This window comes from Anas platyrhynchos, chromosome 5 (assembly GCF_047663525.1).
Source record: "Anas platyrhynchos isolate ZD024472 breed Pekin duck chromosome 5, IASCAAS_PekinDuck_T2T, whole genome shotgun sequence".
Taxonomy (NCBI): domain Eukaryota; kingdom Metazoa; phylum Chordata; class Aves; order Anseriformes; family Anatidae; genus Anas; species Anas platyrhynchos.
This window is the reverse complement of record NC_092591.1, coordinates 29,005,032-29,019,348: the sequence shown is the minus strand read 5'-3', so window position 1 is coordinate 29,019,348 and position 14,317 is coordinate 29,005,032. Positions and strand designations below refer to the sequence as shown.

At 50.6% G+C, this 14,317-nt stretch overlaps 2 protein-coding genes across 3 annotated transcripts in view; one reads left to right on the top strand and one right to left on the bottom strand.

Annotated features, from left to right (window-relative positions):
* The first annotated feature begins 8,042 nt into the window (after positions 1 to 8,042).
* Positions 8,043 to 9,299, top strand: PHLDA2 (pleckstrin homology like domain family A member 2). The gene is made up of 2 exons (XM_005019781.4): positions 8,043 to 8,596; positions 8,868 to 9,299. The coding sequence occupies exon 1, from the start codon at positions 8,157 to 8,159 to the stop codon at positions 8,553 to 8,555; it is 399 nt and encodes a 132-aa protein (XP_005019838.2). The 5' UTR covers positions 8,043 to 8,156; the 3' UTR covers positions 8,556 to 8,596; positions 8,868 to 9,299.
* Positions 9,300 to 10,598: 1,299 nt separating this feature from the next.
* Positions 10,599 to 14,317, bottom strand: part of SLC67A1 (solute carrier family 67 member 1) — a 56,689-nt gene continuing 52,970 nt past the window's right edge. For both annotated transcript variants that reach the window (XM_013099802.5, XM_013099801.5), the window contains exon 10: positions 10,599 to 10,896. In XM_013099802.5, coding sequence (XP_012955256.2) covers positions 10,709 to 10,896 — 188 coding nt within the window. In that variant the 3' untranslated portion in view covers positions 10,599 to 10,708. The remainder of the gene's footprint in view (positions 10,897 to 14,317) is intronic.

The following is a 14,317-nucleotide window of genomic DNA, read 5'->3' as shown; positions in this document are numbered from 1 at the left end:
GAGTCACCACAGATAAGGGGCACGCTCCCTCCCTTATCAGCTCTGGGCTGTGCAAGAAGGCGAGGCCGGGCCATGGGCTTGTCACACTGCAAAGAAATGTGCTCACGGGGCGGCTGGACCCGAAAAGACCAGGTCCCAGGGTGGTGTGACCACAGGGTGACTGCTGCTCTCCCTCATCACTGACCAAGCACAGGCCTTGATGATGATTGCTGGTGGTGCCATGAGCTGAATGGCGCTGATTGATAGGCTGCTTAGACAAACCTTGGGTGGTGAAGCTCCACAGAGTGCCTTTGGACATTGTCACAGGTGGCAGACAACGCCCGGCCAGGAGGGAAGGCTGGAATTAGGGAATGAGTTATCCTGGAAGTGGCAGGGCAACCAATGGGCCCTCCATCCACCATTCGTGGGGAAGATGTAAGGAGATGGGCGCACTGAAGCTAGACCTTTCTCCTCCTACTTTCATGTAGCTTCGCTCTTCAGTGTCCTGTGAGGCCTTGGCCATGAAACGTCCTGCCCTGGGCCATCTGGGTTTAATGTCAGAACCTCCAACCTTATTTGGCACTATGTCTGACACAGGGGTGGTTTGCTCTCGCTGTCCACTTACTCCTTTTTGGCCATCTCAAAGCAGGATAAGCCAGCACACATGGTCACGGAGGTGTGCCCAGGCTCGATCCCTGCCCAAACCACCTTGTCCTGCCCATGCTGGTACTCGCACTGAAAGCCACTTTTTAGCCCCATGTCCCACCCGCACCTCTGCCACAGCCTTCGCCGCTGCTGATGCAAGCCTGAGTGTTCATTTCTGGCGAAGGTTGTCCAATTATGGGAAATCCGTCCAGTTCTGTGACTTTGACTCTTGCCCCACTAAGGCTGAAGGAATGCCTGAGTCATCCCTGCTGCCTGCCAAGAGCCTTAACTTCTTTTGCTCCATCCGGAGGTTTTTTTTTTTCCCTGCTCCGAAGGCTGGCCAGCCAGTGGGACCGGAGTGTTCGGCCTCACTCTCTGACCTGAATAAATTCTCAATAGTTGCAACATTCAATAATAATAACAACAATAATTTAAGAGTGGTATATTAATAACATAATTAATAAGCATGATAATTCTATTAATTATTGATTATTATAAATGTGGTATTAGCAGCATTTTATCCTTGCCGTAGAAACCCCTCTGGTTACAGCATCTCCCGAAAAGCTGGGACTGAACCCACTGCAGGCAGTAATGCCAGCTCAGTTCTACCCTATGTGCGCTGCCCTAAAGGAAACCTCTTCTAAATGAAGCTGCTAATTTGGGGTTAATAGCTAAACTTTTACAACATTTGGCCCAGTGTGTTGGACTGTGCAGCACTGAGGGATTTCTAGGATATTACAGTTTCTGTGTTTAAAGCTCCCTTACTTCTGGGCCAGGTGATGGATCCCCTCCCTGCCCATCCCACCGGGGCTGCAGTCCCTACCCCACAGGAACTTTGACCAGATTGAGAGGTGGCAGAGGGCCAGGGCCAGACTCTGCCACCAGCACAGGTGCTGCCTTCCCTGGCTGCTTATTTTCAGTTCATCCCCGGCAAGCAAAGCCCAGCCAAGGCTCCCTGCCCCATGCCACCCAGGTCACTGGGCTTGTGCTTGGCTACAAAAGTCAGCATAAAACACACAGATGTTTCTGCCAGCTCGCTTCTCTTTGCCACCAAAGATGAGAGAAAAAAACAAAACCACTATTCCCCAACATTTTATGAGTTACATTTTCCCTTTCCCACCTCATGACTCAGCTGGGTGGCATGGGGACTGCGAGGAGGAGCACAACGTCATCCCAAAGCTCATCGCTTACTTTCTCCAGTCCCAGCCCTGAGCCCACTATGAGTTGCATCAGGACGTCCCCAGGACTCAGGGCTGTGACACCTCCTTCAAATATTTGCCAAGGTGGGGTTGGGCATTCAAACATGAGAGGATCTGAGTAACCAATGGGAAGGAAAAGCAAGTCCATTTTTATGAGGTGGCCTCATTAGGAACGGTTAACTGGAGTGATAGGTGGGCTGCTGTTCTCCCCCTCTTATGATGCCGAACACAAACGATGGGTGCAAACTGGGTGGCACCTGGGGCTTATGCACACCAACTGCTGCTGCTCGGGGCTGTTGAACCCACCCCATTCCCACCCCACTGGTGTCTGGAGCAGGAACATAAATCAGCAGCACGTGAGCTTTGGGAAAAACAAACAAAACTGGAGAAATGCACATTGCTGATGCCCCTTCTCCTTTTTCTCCCATGGTTTTTGGTTTTCCTTGAAGCTCCTGAAGCTGATACATAGAAAACACATATAAAGTACACACACATATATATATATAAATGTAAATACATATATAGAAAGAGGGACTACACTTCACCACACGAGTTTCACCACAGCATCCTCTCCTTGGCCACCACAGGCCATGCTGATGAAGCTCTGGCCATGGGCCTGGGTCGGGGAGGAGCAGTAGGGAAGAGGCAGCAGGTGAAGGTCACATTAGCTCTCCCATCCCCCACTCCCCTAGCCTCTGCTGGGAATGATGTGCTTGAGGGTTTTGTTTGTGATCACTCCCCAGCCTGGCTGGAGACGGGAAGTGGCCTAAATCTTGACAGTAAAGTGACCTCATCATCATCCCCCCCACCCCGAGCTTGCTGATGTTTTGGTTCAGTGAGCTTGTGATGCGTTTCAATGTTTACCCTTAAAGTTTACTCACTGTTGGTCCAAAAACAAAACAAAACAAAACAAAAATGGAGAAAAGCAAAAAGCATGTCTGGGAGGATGCGCCAAGCACAGAGCTCGTTCATTGGCAGGCAGGACAGCCGGGGGGGGGGACCTGGAGTACACGCCAGGCTCAGATGTGACGTGGGGTGGTGACATCCCACTCCTACACATTTGTCAGCACTGGACCTGTTGGAAGTGCCTCCAGGAGCACGTCTCACTCTGTCCTTGTCTCCATTATGGGGCTTTCTGGGCTGCGATGCTTTGTCACGTCTGTATAACCTCAGCATGGTGGAGGGGGGGCTGTTGGTGACACAACAGGGACACCATGGGGAAGTGGGACACACTCAAGGTCATTTCCAAGTGGCTTTGCTTGGCCAAAGGGTTTGGCATTTTTGCAATTGCCTCCACACTGGAGAATAAACTCCTGATATTCAATACAATGATTCATTAGACAGCGAATCTGGGGGGATGTCCTTCTCCTCCCCACTTGCACAGGCATCTGTGGATGCACCTATGTGCTGCTCTGTCAGCCCCAGCACCTCTCCTCCTGAACCATGGCCAGGTGACGGCCTCGGGAGGGCTGATGCCCACAGCTGGAGCCTGCGGACAGAGCCTGCAGCAGGAGCACCAGCATCACCCAGCAAAAGGGCTGGGACATAGCGCTGTGTGTGACAAGAGGCAGAGTGAGAAATGCCAGAGAAAATATCAGAGCTGAAGCTCTTTCCAGGTGGATTTCCTATGAGAAGCATCTCTCCAGGTAGATAAAAAAAAGGAAGAGATGGTTCAAAGGCAGTTTCCTTATCACTGAAAGTAGAAAGGGCAGGTTGCTGGTAGCAGTGACCTTCAATTTCCCTTCTTACTACTACGAGGCCCAGTTCTTCGTAATCTCCAGTAAATGCTAGTGCTGTAGCTCAGGGTAATAAAAGACTATCTGCAAGCACAACTGGCTATTTCAGCCTGAATGCCATGATTTGTAAGTGCGTGCTGTAGACTTAGTATGAAATGAGCGTGTCAGCATCAATCAGGGCCGAGGTCTCAGTCATTTATCACTGTTGCTGCAAAATAAAGATCTCCCAAATATTTATATTGCCAGGATAGGGCTTGGGAACATCACATCATTTTAAAATCATGAGCCGTAGCCTAAACCATCTCCTGAGCTCATTAGACATGAGCAAATATCTGTGGCACTCCAAGGGGCCAGTAAATACCGTGTATTTCAGGGCAGCACTTGGAAAGCCACTGGTGTTCCCACGCCCTCAGCCAAAATCCTCATTTACTGGGAAGTACTGAGTCACAACCCGTCCCCAGCAGCCAGGCCATGGGGCTGGGTCCTCCCCCAAAATGCAGGTTAACATCTCAAGGTAGTTGTGATCTGGAGACCAGGCCTAATCCAGGTCCCACATGGGCTTGAGACGAGATTCAAAGTTCCGTGTCTTAGGTGGTAGGACCCAAGAAACACGACCAACGTTCAAGAGACCGGCTAACGTCTTTGGGGGACTTTTTTTTTCCCCTTTGTAACCAGACTAAACACCTACGTGATGTCCAGGAGCTGAGAACGTGCTCCACATAGGGTCACGTCCAGGAAGATGACTGCTGGAGAGAAATAAACACAAACACACACATTTCTAACCACTACGCTGACCTACAGTGCCCAAGTTGGAGTTGGAGCACCCTTATTTGGATGCATCCCTGGGAGCCCAGTGAAGGACCAGATTACTGGAAATGACTGCTTTTTTTTTTTTTTTTTTTTTTTTTTTTTTTTCCCCCAGCCCCTCATGATTGTTTCATGGCAGTTTACAACACACAGTGGTAACACACTGAGTCAGTTGGACGAAACATTTTCAAGCTGCTTAGGAAAAAAGAGTCTTAGTCAGATAAATATTAGTAAATTAAGCAACAGGGGCTACGTGATATTGCTGATTAATACATGGCTTGCGTACAGCATGAAAAAGTCTCCTCACAGATTGAGCAAAGATGCTTCCTCTGCCGCCCTTGTTTAAATTAGCCCCCAAACCAGCTGAAAAGCTCCAGCCCTGCTGCGTTTCATTTGCTGCAATCATTAAACAAGCTGCCTTGGTGGCCTCTGTCTGCCTTGCTGAGACCCCTCCAGGGTCCTCCCCACAGAGGGAACAGTGCCCAGCACTTTTCCAGGGTGGGTTGGGGAGGCTGGTGGTCCCAGGAGGTTTGTGAAGGGAGAGGATGGTAAGAAACTGTAAGCAAGACTTTCATGGGTATCTTGTGGAATGTTCTCATTATATATATATACACATATATATGTTTTATACATATATATAATATATATTATATGTAAGTTATGTATAATATATAATATAAATATATAAATATATATTATTTAATATATATATATAGTAAGGAATATGAGCATGTGAAAAAATGAGCAAAGGAAAAAAATGTGAAAAGCATGAAGAAATGCTGCTCCTCACAACTGTTCTGCAGTAGTAACCCAGACCCTCAGTCTGCAGCTTATTTTTTATTTTTTAATGCAAGTTATCAGGGGACCTGGTACTCACTAATCTATAGGAGCCTGTGGATAGAGCTCCGCTCCTAGAAATAATAAAACTTGGAGGGCAGCAGTTTATGATGCGAGAGCATATGTTTCTCCATTACTAATTGACTTCAGCTGGCAGGATTACAACCTCAAGCCTGTAAACAGGCTCTTTTCCCCCTACAGATGTCATGTTTAAATAAAAGGAAATCATTATAATTAAAAAAAAAAGTCATATGGCCTCGATTCTCCACTTCCTTCTGCTGCTGAGATGTAATGCCAGCTGAATTGGTGGTCTCTCACCAGGCCAGGGATGTGCACATCTCTGGAATTACAGTTAAGTGGCAATGGGAATAACAGCATGACAGCAGTGGAAATGCTGATACCCTGCAGAGCATGAGTAAGGGCTGATGTGTTTGGGGGCAGATCCTGACCTGGGCAAGCTGGGTGCATTGCTACATCCCACTCAAGACCCCATGAAAGGGTGCGTGGGGAGAGCTGCAGGGGTGATAATTAACTAAGCCTCCCCCTTGCCCCTCCTCCCCCCTTTTTTTTTCATTTTTCCTCAGCATGAGCCCCATCCCTTGAACACAGAGGGAGCCATCAGGCCAGTGGGGAGGCATATGAAACCCCAAAGTCTGAAACAATGAGCAAAATCCCTGGTCTGGAGCATGCACTGAATTAAGAAACACACACGATGGCAGAGCCAGCGACCCTCCCATCACTTGGGAGAGGGCTGAAACCATACCTCTGTGCCATGTTGGCTTTGAAAATGTTCTTACCAAAGCAGAAGTTGCTTTAGGGTGATGCAAAGGATGGTAGCAGCATCTCTGCTGAACGCTGAAAGTGGGAGATGGGCACGTGGAAATAGGCTCTGGCATGTGAATGCCGATGCATTGCCCTGGAGCTGCCCATGCTGCCTGCCTTGCTGCATCCCCACTACCTCCCCAGTGCTTAGCACTGCCAACTGATTTATTTTTATTTATTTTTGTTTATTTTTATTTATTTTTTGTTTATTTTAGTTTTATTCTAAGAGTAGGGAGACCCATATGTGCACAAGCCGCTCCGTGACACTTGGAAAGATCATGCCTTGTATTTCTTACTCTCTCTCCAGGCGCTGAAGATGAATTGAGCCCTCCACTGTAAACTCGTTGTGAGTTCCTCACTTAATTTATTAACCTGTGTTATTTTAAAAGGAGTCAATATGCACATTTCTTTCCTTTCTCCCAAGCAAAGCAATAGGCTTTTTGCTTTTTCCTACACAAAGACCAGCCACTGCAGCACATGGTAGGGCTAGGGCTGTGCTCCTTCAGTGCAAGCTGTGGGAGTTTTTTCCCAGGCCAGGATGCTCTGAGGTCTCCGAAGCTCTCAGTTCTTCCCTGACACGTGCTCCCATAGGAAATGTTCCGTGATTGTATTTTGCTGCCTGGTTTGGGGTCAGTTGGAGTCACCTTTGCTTTGCTCTCTGCCTCAGTAAAGGCAAAACAGTATTAAGACCTGCTTTATGCAGTTTTCGCATGGTCACCATGCCAAAGACATACATGTAGAATTAAGGTATTTTAATGCACTGGGCTTTCCTTTTATGTGGTTATCCACTTAGCAAGCCCATGCTAATAAAAAGGGGAGAGTTCTTATAGTGGCCATACGTTGGAAACCAGGGTCCCAGTGCTGCAAGAACCTTTCTTTACACTGTAAGCAATTTTTTATTTTTTTTTTTTTCCCAGCAGTGTTCTGAGTTGGTCAGTGCTCAAACCAGCTGGAGGCTGTGACAGCTGAGGCTCTGATTTTTTTGATGTGATGGATGAGTACAGAAGATTGCTTAGGTGATAGCCAAAGCAGGAAGACGAACACCAAAGCGGGCTGCTGACCCTGCACCACAGATGTGAGCTTCATTTAAAAGCAAATTATATATATATATATATATATATATATATATATATATATATATATATTTTTTTTTTTTTTTTTCAATTTTCTGGACCTTTTGAAGCAAGGTGTGCACAAACATGCCACGTCCTGCAGCTTTCCAAACCGGGAGCTTTCCTCCAGATGTTCCTTGTATGCTCCCGGCTTGCTGCCTTTTCTGTTTCGTCTCTTTTTGAAGTGGTGTCCCATTTCCTGCACACAAAGACCCTTCCCTGGTGCATTGGGGAGCCCTACTTAAAATAATAATAAAATTTCAACTTAGGATCAAGCTCTGATCCTACCTAGCTGAAATCCCTTGTTCTTTAAGGGGTCGTTTGTGCAGGAACTTTGCTGCTTTACAGGCCAGAATGGCATTTGTCTGGAAAATGCCACCATGGACCCTTTCCCTTGCTGAAGGCAGCCACGAACCCGGCAGAAGTGAGCCACCCAGGTTGCCGCTTGCTGCAATGCCAGCTTGGGCGAAGCGGAGTGGGGTGTAAAGAGGGTGGCAAAACTCATGGGGTGCTAGGGGAAGGGACGGTGGGCTCGCTTCTGCTGCCTGCTCCTCGCCTCCTAAAGCCCCAGCTTCAGTCCCTGCCCCGTGGGGCTGAGGGCTGGCAAACCACGCAGCCTTCCCGAGTGGGGGGGGAGTGGGTTTAGCATAGTGGGGGGGTGAAAAAAAGGGGCGAAGGCGGCGATTTCAGGGGACGACGCAAAAAAACAAGGAGCTGGGGACTCGGCCGAGCCGGGGTGGGCACCCAAGCGTGGTGGGGTCTCCGCAGGGCCCCCCCGCTTCGGAGCAGCGCGGCCCCGGGGGGGGCGGGCGGGAGGCGGAGCGGCGAGGGGGCGGCGGGCCGGGCTCCCCGGGGGAGGCACCGGAAGGCGGCCGGCGCTGATTCATTGCAATAAATCGGTCCTGAGCGGCACGGCTCGCTCATCGTCGCCACAGCCCCAGCCGGAGCCACAGCTGGAGGAGCCGCAGCCGCCGCGGAGGAAGGGAGGGAGGGAAGAAGGAGAAAAGCAAGGGGAAAGGATGAAGATGCAAGCCGAGGTGATCCGCGAGGGCGAGCTGGAGAAGCGCAGCGACAGCCTTTTTCAGCTGTGGAAGAAGAAGCTGGTGGTGCTCACCAAGGACAGCCTGAGCCTCTTCCCCGACGGGCACAAGCGGGCCAAGGGCAAGGAGCTGGGCTTCGGCTCCATCCTCAAGGTGGACTGTGTGGAGCGCACGGGCAAGTACATCTACTTCACCATTGTCACCAAGGACCGCAAGGAGATTGACTTTCGGTGCCCGGACCAGAGCTGCTGGAACGCCTCCATCACCATGGCCCTCATCGACTTCCAGAACAAGCGGGCCATCCAGGACTTCAAGAGCCGCCAGGAGATGGAGCAGGCGGCGGGCACCCAGGAGCGGCGGCTGGCCCGGGCGCCCTGAGCCCCCCGCCCGCCACCCGGCACGGCCCGGCACGGCCCCAGGTGAGCCTGAGCCCCCTGCGCTCTGTCTGGCTGCCAAGGGGTTGCCCGCATCGCCGGGTCCCTCCAGGCCGGGTGTTTCGGGTGGGTGCGGGTGGTGAGGGACTACCAGGGCAGAAATGGCACTCTGCGATGCTTTCCACGCAGAGTTCCCTATGGAAACCCCCAAGCATGCGATGAGGGCCGGACGCTGCCTCCCATTTGGGAGCGCTTTATTTTTCTATTTCCACCACCCAGTGCGTTTCACTAACCTGCTTTCTCTCGCTGCCCTTAGAGCATGCCGCTGGATGATATACCAGAGCAAGTGTCTTGGACTGAAATGGGACAGGGTACCAATGAAGGAAAGCGAAGAAGATAGCTGGAAGCAGCTTGGTTTTCTCCAAGCCTGTCGAGGCTGCTGAGCAAAGAGCCCCAAGCTTTGCCTGAGATGCATTTTGAAAAAGAAAAACCAAAGACTTCCATACAGGACTTCTAGCCAGGCGTCCACGTGTGTTGAGTGGCACGACTTCGCAAACGATTATCTTCTATTTATGAGACGCAAGGAAGATTCAACACTGACTGGTGGTGTTAAACACAATTTAAATTATTTGTAGTATCTATATTTGTATTTATTTTGATGAATGTCTTTTGGCAGTTATTCGTCTTAATATTGCTTTTGCATTAATATGTCCATTCCAAATAAATTACTTGAAATGTTCACTTTTTATTACTATAGTCTGTGGTGCAGTAACTTTTGTGGACGCGTATCTGTGGTGTGGGCAGCGGCTTGAAAGGAGCGGGCAAGCACCATTTTGGTGGCCTGGACTGGGCAGTGGGAGGTGGAGGAACTTGAGGTAACCCGTCTGTATCTCAGAACAGGGAGGAAAAGCATGTTGAGGGCCAGGGCTGGCCAGCAGTGGAAATACAAAAGCCTTCCACGTGCTCGGTAAGGGCTCTTTCGGAAGCATTTTCCCATGTAATTGAGTAATGGCAGCTAAAGACGGCGCAAGAGCTCCCTGCAATTGTAAAATGCTTCTGCCTACTCCTAATGCCCTTTGCCTTCCTCCTGCTGTCCCATAGCTTCCTGCTGGGCTGGGGCAGTGACCTGGATTTCAGCCTAATGCAGTGCTGGTGCTCCACAGGATTGCTCACCTTTACAACATAGCAAGTCAAACTCCTCTCCTCTTATCTGCCTGCAGTGACGCGGTGCCTAGGTCAAGTTAAATTACCTGGGAAGGAGTAAGATGGTCTTTTCCTACAGAGCCCATAGATCAAGCAACAGCTCTTTTATATATATATTTTTGGGGACAAAATTATTGAAGATTTATCTCGTGAGGCTCAATAATCACTAGCGAAGTATTCCCTACTAATGCTCCGAAAGTTGATCGCTTCATTTGGGTAATTCCCCTCCCCTCCCCCAGTATCAGGAAATTCTTGCAGGAGAGTTTATAGTAGAGGAAGCTATTTAATTACAAGCAGCCTGTAGTAAGAGCAAGAGAGGCTCAGTACAGGGAATAAAAATCACTCCAGGAGGAGGGTCAGGGCCACAGCAGGGCCAGGCATCCTCTTCATGCTCTGCTGGCAGCTGTGACCAGCAGCCTCATGCACCATCGTGGCTTCCCAGGCTTTAATGGTGGACATAGCAAGCATTTGGCCACAACATCTGAAAGCTTTTAGTCCTGGCCCCCCTCTAACATAAGCACAACAGAGGCACGGTTAGTAGAGTGATAATGCACTGCTGCTCAAATGTCAGTGCGTTCTACCCCCATTTTCCTTGTTAGTATTGAGGGAAGAAAAAAAAAGCCCAAACCGAGCAGAGGGGCTGGCTGTTAATCCCCTCAGTTTCCGCGAATCCAACGCAGGAATGCTGACTTAGAGCAGCTGGGGCTCGGGAGCTGCTGCTGAGTGTTTGCAATGGCAGCGGCAGCTTGTGGGGCACGCGGCCCCCTGCTATTGCAAGCCGGTCTGCCTGCTGCTGGCCTTGATGTCAGGTCTTTCTTGTGCCAAGGGCAAAGAAACACAAGGAGCTGTTGAAAGTGCTTTATTCCACATTTGTGGCCTCAAAAAGAAAGCACAATGCCACTGTCTTCTTTATTGCTATGGGAAAAGTAAGGGGGAAGCTTTGGTGTATCTGAATCAGTGGGCTTTCTGCTCTCTCAGAGGGATTTTACTCTTTAAGAGGTAAACAAACAACACAATATTGACAATTAGCTGCAAATAACCGAAGGAGTGGACTCCAAATCGTTTGTACAACACACCGCCGATGGTTGGGCCCACCGTCCGTGTCAGGGGCTGGACCGACGCGCAGATCCCCAGCATGGTACCTAGGAGAGACAGCAGAGATAGGCACACATCAGGGCAAGGGTGAGTTTTGGGAAGGAGGTGTGCAGGAGCCCCTTTGTCCCTGCTGGCCTTCCCCCTGCAGCGGTAGGAAATCGCTTCAAATAATCTCTCGCATTCCTTTATAGAAGTCCAATTAGGGTTCGTTAAGTCTAAGGCCTCCTGGAGGCATGGGGACGAGTTTCCACCAGCTCAGCTCTTTGCCGCCGCGATGCAGACGGTCGTAATGCTGCCCAAAAGGCAAACCGATGCTCACCGCCACCTTAGCCAGGGTCCAAGGATGCTTTGGACACTGGAAGGTGCTCCTGAACTCAACTGGGCTGCCAAGTACAGCACAGGTTGGGGACGGAGATGTTGCTTCTAGGAGCACACTGACGCCTTCCAAAGCGAAGCACACCGTCTTCTGATATCATGATTAGCAGCAGTGGGTACTCAAGAGGCTCCCATCCCACCAAGCAGCAATCACCATTTCTTCTCTTGCATAATACTGCTCTTGAGAGCTTATCAGGAGCAAGAAACTTAGGTCGAACTATGTCTTTAAGACTAAATAGCTAAAAGCACAGCTAGAGACCAAACCCCCTTGAGGTTAACCCCCCACACCCTTTCGAACAGAGCGAACAGAGCGGATGTTTCAATTTGGATGGAAATGGGAGCCTTTCACCTGGCTCGGCCGGTTCTCCTTCCAGCAGCTTGCACATTTGCATGGTTAACAAGAGCCCAGGGGAAGGGGAAGCACCTCCACTTGGGCAAAGGCAGGTTTTTCCACCAGGACATCTCACGGAATGCAACCACGGCCCCCTGTACCCGCTGGGCTCCTGACCATGCGGTCCTCATGCGGGATGGCTGTCACACTCAGGGGAACAGACAATGCCCATCCAGCCAGGAAATTATTAGCCCACACCACTGGGAGGGAGGGGAAGCTGTACAAGGAACTTACACACTGCTCTGAAATGTTGTTTTAAATTATTTCTCTTAACCCCAGTGTGATTAGTAGGCTGTTGGCATCAATTTTCCACCAAGACATGAACTGAACCATCACCACACCATGCCAGCAACACCTAGGAGAGGGGAGGATGCTGTCCTGCTTGCAAGAAGCGGACACCAGTGTGATATCTAGCATGGCTTAGAGCAGTGGGTGACCATGGAGGAACAACCCCCAGCTCAGAGGGAGGGTGGGCAGCCAGGTGTTGGTGTAACGCTGCCCCAGGACTGCTGTACTTTTATCAAAAATGCTTAAAATACTTGTGCAATGAGCCTGAACCAAGGGCGTAGTCATAGTGCGCAGAGAGGGAAGTCTCCCTGGAAGAGCTGCTGAGCTCCTCCTGCACATGGGAACAACACAGCGATGGGTGGGACCTCAACCTGACCCTTTGCCAATGGGAACAATCCCACAACCACCAAACTTTCTGGGCAGGTTTTGCAATTATTTTTTTCCCTCTAGGTATTTGAATTAAACTAATTACTACGTGCAATTGCCAAACTGGCTCTTATGATTGAGGAGGCACTTTTTTCCTTTCCTTTTTTTTTTTTTTTTTTTTTTTTTTTTTGAGCTGAAATCCATCCTCTCAAAAGGCTGGGCTCTCTCTGCACTTCTGTAACACACTGCTGAGAAAGATAATTTCTATTTAATGGGCTTAAATTAGATCCCTCGTGTCGGATGCCCTGGAGCTTTGGGACACTGTAAATCTCAGCCCTCGCTCCATTTCCACGCTGCACACGTGACGGATCTCAGTTAACATCAGACCTTTAACCGTGACGAGTCACCTCACCAGCAAAAACCATGTCTGCATCACTTTGTTCACCTCTGCCAAAAAACATGCTTGCTTGCCACCTTCTTTATCACAGCAATCTCATCTTTCTGTACCTTTCCTGCCCCCTTTTTTTCCTCTTCCACTAGCTTTTCCCCTGCTTTTTTCCCATACCTGGCATCACTACCCCTTCCCATGTGGCCAGACCTGGCCAGTGCAGTCACCTCCTACCCCGGACCTTCTCACAGCCTCTCCTCCCACAAGTTTCGGGGCCGTGTCCCTCCTCCCTGCTCACTCCTTTCCAGCTCACATCCTGTCACCGCCTTCAGATGACAGTGCTGGCCTGGATCAGCCTGATGCCCGCGGGGCAATAGCATGGCCTCATTTAATGATCAGGGCACCATGAGCAGCCGCCTCCGAGCCAGCAAGGCAAAGCTGGGGGGGCCTGGGGGGCCAAGCCTCACTGCAAGCTCTCCTTCTAGGGTTTTGCGCCTGATGTGTGAATAAAATTGTGAAATGCGGGACCATGAGGCAGTGATGCTCTGCTTCACTTCCTTCCTACCTCCCCCCTCCTTCAGGCAGGAACAAGACCTCCATTCTCGGGGGGACAAGGAGTGCTTGTGCTGATGCGAGCCTGCCTTGGCTTGGGGCTGCGCTCCCACCAGCTCGTGCGCACAGCTGAATGGCACATGCACGCGGCGCAACATTTTCCCTTCCTGCCTTTGAAGATGGGGAGGGAAAAAAAAATCAAAGGGAAATGAATGAAATCATTTCCACTCCATTGCCTTCAGTGGGACTCGTCAGCCTCAGGAGGAGTGGCCTGAGATGGGGCCTGGAAGCAGGGTGGTGGGTGCAAGGGATGGTGCCGTCCTCTGGCCACTGCCTGGCCTCTGTTTCCTTGCAGAAACATCGAGCTAGGAGACAAGGATGGGTGACTCAGTGTCTAGCCAGGGCGGACAAACGATTGTCCTGCAACACCCCATCCTCAGCTCAGCCCGACCTCCAACTCCTCACATGGCCTCTCTTTGGCCAAATGCAAAGTCCTCCCAGCCTCTGCCAGCCCCAGGTAAAAACAGCACGGCTGACCCCAGGGAATGAAAGAGAGACTTTTCTGTAAGGAGAATCCCCAGATTTACACGCCCCTGGGGAAGTGGCGATTCCTAGCACACCACCAAAACGCTCACTCTGCAGAGCCAGTTTCAGGCTGGCAGAGGAAGGAGCCGCATTCGAGCTGCCGTACGGGTGGAGCAGCCCTCGTGTGGTGCCACCCACGGCCTGCGACGGATGGCAGGCATCTTAATAGCCGCATTGCTCCGAGAGACACCCACGCCGTCACCGCCGCAGCTGCCGCGGAGAGGCAGCTCGCGAGGACGCGGCTCTGCTGTGTCAGGCATTCCTGCCTTCGCTGGGGATGCGCCCAAAACAAGCGCAAGACTAGCAGATGCCTCCTCCCTGGGAAACACCGTGAGGGAAGGCACTGTTGTAAGGGTGAGGGGCAGGAAGGGCTGGAGGAGACAGAGTTTTCCACCACTGCTGTGATCCTCTGTGCCAGCAGCATGCCTCCTCCTCGTACACAGTTTTGAGCCTGTAATTTGTAGGAGCACTTGGCACATTATCGGCCCAGAATGGATGGGCACATTAGAGCCCATATCCCAGG

Bases quoted from the DNA above. Each gene is read 5' to 3' on its own strand.
- PHLDA2 (XM_005019781.4), top strand. From the start codon at position 8,157: ATGAAGATGCAAGCCGAGGTGATCCGCGAGGGCGAGCTGGAGAAGCGC.